At 46.1% G+C, this 10,046-nt stretch overlaps 1 protein-coding gene across 4 annotated transcripts in view; it reads left to right on the top strand.

Annotated features, from left to right (window-relative positions):
• Window positions 1-17: 17 nt before the first annotated feature.
• Window positions 18-10,046, top strand: part of Atpsckmt (ATP synthase c subunit lysine N-methyltransferase) — a 31,186-nt gene continuing 21,157 nt past the window's right edge. Inside the window, exons 1-3 of one of the 4 annotated variants that reach the window (XM_045139280.1) lie at window positions 18-144; window positions 6,572-6,828; window positions 9,363-9,500. In XM_045139280.1, the coding sequence (XP_044995215.1) occupies window positions 111-144; window positions 6,572-6,828; window positions 9,363-9,500 (429 nt within the window). In that variant the 5' untranslated portion in view covers window positions 18-110. The other 3 variants (XM_045139281.1, XM_045139282.1, XM_045139279.1) reach the window with 3 other exon arrangements.

Genomic DNA, 10,046 nt, shown 5'->3' with positions numbered 1-10,046 from the left:
TCCAGAAGGGGATCATTTTCTCAAGATATTTTATTTCATATTTTAACCCCCCCCAGGCTCCGATTAAGAATGGTAGATGCCAGCTTCCGGTTTTTCTCGGAAGTCTCGCGATGGGGAGCGGAAGTCTCGCGATGGAGGGCGGAGGTGAGCCTAGAGCGGCGTGGCGGGCAGGCGTGGGCTTGGGCCGAGGGTCGGGCCGGTGGTGGAGTTGAGTTGCGGGCGGGACGGTGTGGCCTGAGGGACAAAAGACGCGTAGCTTCGCGGAAGCCTGAGACACCTGGGTGCTAACCACTCCTGCCTTCTCGTCCTGTTTCTTTGGATGAGTTATTTGAAACAGCTGTACCTCAGTGTTTTTTTTTTTTTTTTTTTTTTTTTGGGGGGGGGCTACAAAAATGACGATAAACAATAGTGTAAAAAACAACAATAGGGGCTGGAGACTAAGGCGCTTGCCTGTGAAGCCTAAGGCCGTAGGTTCGATTCCCCAGAACTCATGTGCCAGATGCATGTGGTGGCACATGTGTTTGTGGAGTTCGTTTGCAGTGGCCGGAGGCCCTGCTGCACCCAATCTCTCCCTGTCCTTGGAAATAAATATATACAAACATTATTAAAAAAATAAGGGGACGTGGTGGCGTACGCCTTTAATCCCAGTTCGAGGCCAGCCTGAGACTATGAGCCTACCTAGTGAATTCCAGGTTCAGTCTGAGCTAGAGTGAAACCCTACCTTGAGAAACCACCGTAAAACAAAAACAAACAACAAAACCAAAGCAAAACAGAAACCTAAATAGTGTCCACCTGAGAAGGTTACTGTAAAGATTCGGGGGACAGTGGCTGCTCCTCAGCACATAATTTTTCCTATATCCCCATGTCACACAGACCTCGTAGCTTTTTGGATAAAGTTACACTGTTAGGGACAAAACCATAGGTTTCACTCTTCAATTTAAAAAAATTAAAAAAAATACTTATTATTATTAATATATATTTTTGGTTTTTTGAGGTAGGGTCTCACTGTGGTCCAGGCTGACCTGGAATTAACTCTGTCATCTCAGGGTGGCTTTGAACTCATGGCAATCCTCCTACCTCTGCCTCCCGAGTGCTAGGATTAAAGGCGTGCACCACCACGCCCGGCTCTTCATCCCTAATTTTTTAATATATTGTTTTATTTGGAAGGGTAGAGAAGAGGGAAGGCACGCCAGCATCTCCAGCCTCTGCAAAGGAACTCCAGATGCATGCGCCACTCTGCGTCTGGGGTTTATGTGGGTACTGGGCAAATCAAACCTGGGCTTTTAGGCTTTGCAAGCAAGAGCTTAAACCATGGAGCCATCTCTTCAGCCTAGGTTTTGCCCTTTCTTTTTAAAAACTAACTTACTTGAGAGAGCGTGTGTGGGCACAGAAGGTCTGCTTTGTGTGTCTGGCTTTACGTGGGTATTGGCGAATCGGGTGCTGGGCAGGCTTTACAAGCAAGTGCCTTTATCTGCAGAGCCATCTCTCCAGCTCACACTTCATGTGTTTTGCTGCCCCTCACATATTCTCTGGTCTCCCCAACCATGCTGTTTATAGACTTAGATTTATTTCTTTGGTGTTTCCAGCTCCTCTTCCCAAACGAGCACAGGACAGAACCTTGTCTGTATAGTGTATTATTCTCAGTTTTTATTAGATACCCAAGATTTGAATGCATGTATCATAAGAGTTAACACCCCCCCCCCATCTGGAAGCCAAGACTTGATTCGTCAAATACTCCACGATCTGTAGCCTTTCCTAATGTTTTCTGACATACATCTAACTTTAATGTTATTTACCACTATCATAGAACTGTTATGATACTCTCCCCCCCCCCCCGGCAATTTTTTCTTTCTTTCTTTTTTTTTCCAAGGTAGGGTCTTACTGTAGCCCAGGCTGACTTTGAACTCACTTTGTGGTTTCAGTCAGGGTGGCCTTGAGCTCATGGAGATCCTCCTGCCTCTGTGTCCCAGGTGCTGGGGTTAAAGGCGAGCACCACCTCAGGCTTTGAAACCAGTTTTAAGACCTTAGAGGCCTCAGGAGTTAGGAATAAAGACACGGAGCTGGGGTGGCTGGCAGCGGCTCTAGATGGGATGGCCCACTTTGTGTGGCATCTCTTGGTGTGTCCTGTGTTCACAGGTGTCCCTTACCAGAATAGATTGTCACAGTTCGTGGGGGAAGTATGTGGCGTAATGGTCCCTCCAACCATGTCCACAGTCTGATCAGTGTGACTCGTGTGAATGTGATTAAGGATTTAGGAATGGGAGAGTATCTTGGACTATGTGGGCGTGTCCAGCGCTTTCACAATGAAAGAGGGAAACAAAAGCGTGAGAAAAGGAGATACCGAGATGGAAGCTGAGGTCGGAGTCAGGCAGGGTGGGTACGTTCTGGAAGCTGTAGAGTGTGAGGGAACTTATGTGGGTATTGGCGAATCGGGTGCTGGGTAGGCTTTGCAAGCAAGTGCCTTTATCTGCAGAGCCATCTCTCCAACTCACACTTCATGTGTTTCGCTGTCCCTCACATATTCTCTGGTCTCCCCAACCAAGGACTGGGAGAACGCGGTCCTAACACTGTAGACTTCTGACCCCCTCTGCAAGGTATTAAGTACGTGTTGTTCTAAGCAACTCAGTGTGTAGTTATTTCTTGCAGCAGATTGAAACAAACGCAGTGGGCCTTTTGAGTGGCTTACTGATGAAAGAACCTTTATATTATATTGTGTTATATTATATTACTTATTTGAGGGAGAAAGAGAGGCAGATAGAGAATGGGCGTGCCAGGGCCTCCAGCCACTGCAAACTAACTCCAGATGTATGTGCTACTTTGTGCATCTGGCTTACATGGGTCCTGGGGAATTGAACCTAGGTCCCTTGGCTTTGCAGGCAAGTGCCTTAACCACTAAGCCATCTTTTCAATCCAAGAGAATCTTTAAAAAGTTTTTTATTTAGCCAGGCGTGGTGGTGCACGCCTTTAATACCAGCTCTCGGGTGGCAGAGGTAGGAGGATCGCCGTGAGATCGAGGCCACCCTGAGACTCCATAGTGAATTCCAGGTCAGCCAGGGCTAGAATAAGACTCTACCTAGAAAAACGGACACATTTATTTATTTATGTATTTGCAAGCAGAAAGATACAGAGAGAAGAGAGACAGACAGACAGAATGGGCGCACCAAGGCCTCCAGCAAACGAACTCCAGATGCACGTGCTGCTTTTCCAGGGTTCCTGGGGAATCGAACTCGGTCATAAGGCTTTGCAGGCAAGCAACTTCACGGCTGAGTTAAGTCTCTCTCTCCAGGCTAGATTGAACGACTTGCCGATAACGACACTACGACTGGTCATGTCTGCAAGGGGACAAGCAGCTGCTGTCCCTCCTCTTTCCCTTTCCTGTTTCCAGTCTTACCCCTCACTCTTGGGGAACTGCTGTTTCAAGCCTTTGTGCTCCAGCAGTGCTTAAGGATGACTGAGCCCGTGCATGCTTCATCCCGTGTGCGTGGCCCTCTCTAAGTGCCTCTCCGGTGTGCGCTGACTCAGTTTCCACCATGCTGAGGACACCCCCCCCCAGTACACTGATGAGGAAGTGGAGGGGTTACGCCCAGTTCTCGGCGCCCCCAGTGACCACCAAGGAGAACCAAACACGCATGCAAAGGCAAGGAGCTTTATTTCGGGCTGAAGCTCGGACTCTTGCCGTCACCAACGCAGTGGATCCATACAAGAGCCCTGAGCAGCAGGGGGCAGGTTTTTTATAGGGATTTGAACAAAGAAGTAGGGTAATGGTTCCATGATTGGTAGATTTAAGCAGTAACTGCACTTGTATTTTCCTGATAGGCTTAGGATGCTGGGGGGCAGAGCTGGGGGGCAGGGGGTAGGGGGATTTCAAGCAGATTAGGTAACCTTTATTGTGATTGGCTATGTGTGTTTGAAGAACTTAAGCAACTTGTTTTACGACTATAGAAATGTATGGCATAAGCAATTTGTGATCTTTTTTCAGTAACTGTTAAATTCTTATTTAAACCTTGCTGGGAAACAGAAACTTAGGCCTGCTGGTGACTCTGGAGCCTGTCATGGCGTCCCTCTGGTTCCTGAGTCCTTCAGAGGTTTGGTGTGGAGAGCTGCAGGCTCGCTTCCTTAGTCAGGTGATTGCAGGCCTGCATCGCTGCCCAGCCGGCTCCAAGGGAGCAGGCACTTGACTCCTGTGCTGCGCTTGTCATTTAGTCAGTTTTGCCATCCAGAATGCCTTTTATTTTACTTACTTATTTTTTTCAAATTTTTATTAACAACTTCCATGATTATAAACAATATCCCATAGTAATACCCTCCTCCCCCCCTGCTTTCCCCTTTCAAACTCCTCTCTCCATCAAAGCCCCTCCCCCTCTCAATCAGTCTCTCTTTTATTGTGATGTCATCATCTTTTCCTCCTATTATGAGGGTCTTGTGTAGGTAGTGTCAGGCCCTGTGAGGTCATGGATATCCAGGCCATTTTGTCTGGAGAGTAGAATGACTTTTAAAACATGGCACTCGGGCTGCAGAGATGGCTTAGCGGTTTAGGCATTTGCCTGCTAAATCTAAAAACCCAGATTGCGTTCCCCAGGACCCACGTTAGCCAGATGCACAAGGGGGCGCACACGTTTGCAGTGGCCGGAGGCCCTGGAGCACCCATTCTCTCTCCCTCTCTCACATACATAAAGAAAAACAAAGATAGAACTCAGGAATATTTCTGAGGTATTCATTTCTCTGCAATCACTGATTAGGGTTTGCTTTATTCTGTGCTTATGACAGTATTGAAATGACTTTTTTTGTTTTGATCTGCTTTCAGAAATCTCTATTACCATACTTTATAAAGAGTTTGGCAAAGCCGGGCATGGTGGCGCACGCCTTTAATCCCAGCACTTGGGAGGCAGAGGTAGGAGGATCGCCCTGAGTTCAAGGCCACCCCGAGACTACATAGTGAATCTCAAGTCAGCCTGGACTAGAATGAGACCATACTTCGAAAAACAAAAACAAACCCCAAACAAAGAATTTAGTGAAACTTGATTTTTATCTCTCCTGTACTTCAAAATTGTATTTGTAGCCGGGCGTGGCAGCGCACGCCTTTCATCCCAGCACTCGGGAGGCAGAGGTAGGAGGATCATCATGAGTTTGAGGCCACCCTGAGACTCCATAGTGAATTCCAGGTCAGCCTGGGCTAGAGTGAGACCCTACCTCGAAAAGCCAAAAAGAAAAAAAAAAAAATTGTATTTGTGCCACTGGATTATAGATGCCAAGCAATTTTGATGTATAATCCTTATGCCCTATTTTAAGTAAGTAATAACCAGATGTTTTTGTGCCTTTTTTTTGTCTGTGAAGTTTTTTTCATTCAGAATGTAAAAATGGGGGGGTGGTTTATGGTTAAAACCTGCAGTAATCAACATCAAATTTGTAAATTACTGGGTAAGTTTGAATACATTGTTTCCTCACGATGATTCTTAGACACACAAAATAAGCCTAATGGAAGGAAAAGATTTAGTCTGCCATTAGCGCTGAATAATTTTCTCCAAATCACCTTAATTTTGTTAGTGGAATTTAGAACTCAACGTAGCATCTTGTACTGGTAATTTAGATCATATTTAGTCAGCAAAATAATCCATTAAAAGGCATGAGGTTATTTCTCACTAAGAATTGTTACTACTGAGATGGGGAGGGGATGTGATGGAGAGTGGAATTTCAAAAAATAAATAAAAGAATTGTAGTAACAGGCTAGGGAGAAACAGGGGCACTTGCTTGCAAACCTGCCGACCTGAGTTTGATTCCCCGGGACCCACATACAGCTAGACACACTAAGTGGAACATGTGTCTGGAGTTCCTTTGCAGTGGCAGGAGGCCCATGTTCTCCCTCTTGAATAAATAATAAATAAGTATTGGGGCTGGAGAGATGGCTTAGTGGTTAAGGTGCTTGCCTGCAAAGCCAAAGGATCCCGGTTTGACTCTCCAGGACCCACGTTAGCCAGATGCACAAGGGGGCGCATGAGCCTGTCGTTCGTTTGCAGTGGCTGGAGGCCCTGGCATGCCCATTCTTTTTCTCTCTCAAGTAAAAAAAATAAAATAATGTTAAAAAACAATAAATAAGAGCTGGGCGTGGTGGCACACGCCTTTAATCCCAGCTCTCGGGAGGCAGAGAGGTAGGAGGATCGCCCCGTGAGTTCAAGGTCAGCCTGAGACTACAGAGTGAATTCCAGGTCAGCCTGAGCTAGAGTGGGACCCTTCCTGGGAAAAACCAATAAATAAATAAACAAACAAATAAATATCTAAAAAATCAGGGCCGAGAAGATGGCCTAGTAGTTAAAGGCACTTGCTTGCCAACCCTAGCAGCCCAGATTCATCTCCCCATTACCTATGTAAAGCCTGATGTGCAAAGTGACACATGTGTCTGGAATTCATTTGCAGCGGTGGGAGGCCCTGGTATGCCAATTCCCTGTCTCTCTCTCTCTCTCTCTCTCTTTTAGCCACCTCTCTCAAATAAATAATTGAAAGGAAGGCATCGTTGAATGCATGCAGCCTTGGATTTCAGATATGCCACACGGGCTGCTGTTTTCTCTTCTTGTAGACTGGTCCGCAGAGATGCCCAAGGATTTGGAACGGCCCAATGTAAAGCAAGGCAGCTGGGCGGTCCTAATTCCCGGGATTGTCGGTGGGGCACTGGTAGCGGTTTATGCGATAGCGACACCATTTCTCACGCCAGCCCTCCGGAAGCTCTGTTTACCCTTTGTACCGGCGACTCCCAAGCAGGTTGAAAATGTTGTGAAAATGTTGCAGCGTAGAAGTGGATCCCTGGTGGACATCGGTAGCGGCGATGGACGTATTGTGAGTTTTGCCAACTCGACTTAAGGTTTGGAACCAGAATTGTAAAAAATTTCTACCTCCTCTTTTTCTTGTAAGGCTTCTGCCAAGACTGCCAAATATGACAGTTTGAAAAGTGGGTGTTTTGTTTTGTGTTTGTTTGTTTGTTTGGTTAAACTGTTAGACCACCAATATTGGGAATTCATTTTTCTCTGATTTTTTTTTTTTTTTTGATTTTTCAAGGTAGGATCTTATTCTAGCCCAGGCTGACCTGGAATTCACTATGGAGTCTCAGGGTGGCTTCGAACTCATAGTGATCACCTCCTATCTCTGCCTCCCGAGTGCTGGGATTAAAGGCGTGCGCTACCACATTCGGCCTTGATTTTTTTTTCTTAAAGGAAAACATACTCCATAAACAAGCCAAATAAAAAAGGACAAGTAAGGTTGGAGGGATGGCTTAGCTGTTGAGGTGCTTGCCTGCAAAGCCAAAGGACCCAGGTTCGCTTCCCCAGGGCCTAGGTGAGCCAAATGCACAAGGTGGCACGTGCATCTGGAGTTTGTTTGCAGTGGCTGGAGGCCCTAGTGCGTCCATCCTCTCCCTCTCTTTCTCTCTCTGACTCTCTCTATCAAATAAATAAATACAAATAATTAAAAAAGGAAGCTGGGTGTGGTGGTGCATGCCTTTAATCCCAGCACTGGGGAGGCAGAGGTAGGAGGATCACCATGAGTTTGAGGCCACCCTGAGATTACATAGTGAATTCCAGGTCAGCCTGGGCCAGAGTGAGACCCTACCTCAAAAAACCAAAACAAACATACAAACAAAAAAAGCCTCAAATAATTAAAAACGGAAAAATTAGGGTTGAAGAGATGGATTAGTGGTTAAGGCCCTTTTCTGTGAAGCCCATGTAAGCTGAGTTCCTTTGCAGTAGCTGGAGGCCCTGGCATGCTCCTAAAAATAGAAACAAACAACAAAAAAAGGGTACAGTTGGGCTGGAGAAATGGCTTAGCGGTTATGTTGTTTGCCTGCAAAACCTAAGGACCCCGGTTCGATTCCCCAGGACCCACATAAGCAAGATGGCACAAGGGTGCTCATGCATCTGGAGTTTGCAGTGGTTAAAGGCCCTTGAGTGCCCATTCTCTCTTTCTCTCTATCTGCCTCTGTCAAATAAATAAAATAAAATACTTTTTTAGAAAAGGGACAATTAATTGATGGTTATCATATATTTTTTTAAAATTCTGGGTCCAGTAGAGGTGGTATAATTAGAAGAAGCAGGGCTGGAGAGATGGCTTAGTGGTTAAGGCGCTTGCCTGCAAAGTCAAAGAACCCAGGTTCGATTCCCCAGGACCCTCATTAGCCAGCTGCACAAGGTGGTGGATGTGTCTGGAGTTCATTTGCAGTGGCTGAAGGCGCTGGTACACCCATTCTCTCTCTCTCTCCCTCTTTCTGTCAAATTAATAATAATAATAATAATAATAATAATAATAAATTAGAAGCATGCTGTACTTAGGGGATAGCTGACTTGGTAAAGTGTTGGTCCTGCAAGCACAAAGACCTGGACTTTGTCCCCAGGACTCCAGTGAAAAAGCTGAGCCCCATGGCGCAGGGGAGGTGGAGACCAGAGTGTCCTTGGCATTCCTTTACCAGCCAGGGAATCTAGGCTAATTAGTAAAGCCAATGAGAGGCCCCATCTCCAAGGAAGCAGACAGTGCACTTAAGTATGACACTGAGAGTTGTACACACACACACACACACACACACACACACACACACACACAGAGCCGGGCGTGGTGGCACATGCCTTTAGTCCAGGCACTCGATTAAAGGTGTGTGCCACCATGCCCAGCTGAGAGAGAGAGAGAGAAGTAGTTAGAATGGGCACACCGGGTCTCCAGCCATTGCAAATGAAGTCCAGATGCATGTGCCTCTTTGTGCATCTGGCTTACGTGAGTCCTGGGGAACTGAACTTTGGTTCTTTGACTTTGCAAGCAAATGCCCTAACCTCCAAGATAGCTCTCCAGCCCACCTTATCTTTTCTTACTTCCCCTCTTCTTCATCCCTTTCTTCTTTCCAAATAGCACCCTAGGAAGTGCATTTTGTTTGTTTGTTTGTTTGTTTTTGTTTTTCGAGGTAGGGTCTCCCTCTAGCCCAGACTGATGAGGAATTCACTCTGTAGTCTCAGGTTGGCCTTGAACTCAGAGCAGTCTTCTTACCCCTGCTTCCCAAATGCTTGGATTAAAGATATGTGCCACCAGGCCCAGTAGGAAGTGTCTTTTTAAAAATTAATTAATTAGCAAGCAGAAAGAAGAGAGAATGGGTATGTCAGGACCTCTAGCCACTGCAAATGAACTCTAGACACATGTGGCCCTTTGTGCATCTGGCTTACGTGAGTCCTGGGGAATCGAACCTGGGTCCTTTGGCTTTGCAGGCAAACACCTTAACTGCTAAGCCATCACTCCAGCCCAGGGAATGTCTTTTGATGGGATATTTTAGCATTATAAAAGCTAAATGAGAAATGCACCTATTATTCCACTCTGTAAGATGAATTTCTTCTTTTCAGGTGATTGCGGCAGCAAAGGAAGGATTCACAGCCGTTGGTTATGAACTAAACCCGTGGCTAGTTTGGTACGCCAGATACCGTGCTTGGCGAGAAGGCGTGCATGGTTCTGCCAAGTTCTATATTTCGGATTTGTGGAAGGTACATAACGCCTCTAGAGGATGGTTCTAGAAAAATTCAAATGAGAATTTCTATTTTTTTAAACATATTTTATTTATTTATTTGAGAAAGAGAAAGAGGGAGAGAAAAAGAGAGAGAAGATGGGTGTGTCAGGGCATCCAGCTACTGCAGACGAACTCCAGATGCATGCGCCCCCTTGTGCATCTGGTTCACATGGGTCCTGGGGAATCGAACCAGGGTCCTTTGGCTTTGTAGGCAAACGCCTTAACTGCTAAGCCATCCCTCCAGACCCAATGTTTCTATTCTTTTTTTTTTTTTTTCCTGAGGTAGGGTCTCACGCAAGCTCAGGCTGACCTGTAACTCACTATTTGGTCTCAGGGTGGCCTTGAACTCATGGCGATCCTCCCACCTTTGCCTCCCAAGTGCTAGGATGAAAGGCGTGCGCCACCACGCCCGGCATCTATTCTTACTTAGTATGGCTGACAGTTGGAAAATGTATTAAATGAAAAGTAATTATAGTCCAAACGAGTACTTCGTACTTTTAGACCTACCGTCAAACTCCCAAGT

Source organism: Jaculus jaculus, chromosome 21 (assembly GCF_020740685.1).
Source record: "Jaculus jaculus isolate mJacJac1 chromosome 21, mJacJac1.mat.Y.cur, whole genome shotgun sequence".
Lineage (NCBI taxonomy): Eukaryota > Metazoa > Chordata > Mammalia > Rodentia > Dipodidae > Jaculus > Jaculus jaculus.
Note: the sequence above shows the minus strand (reverse complement) of the source record. Positions and strands in the feature narration are given on the sequence as shown.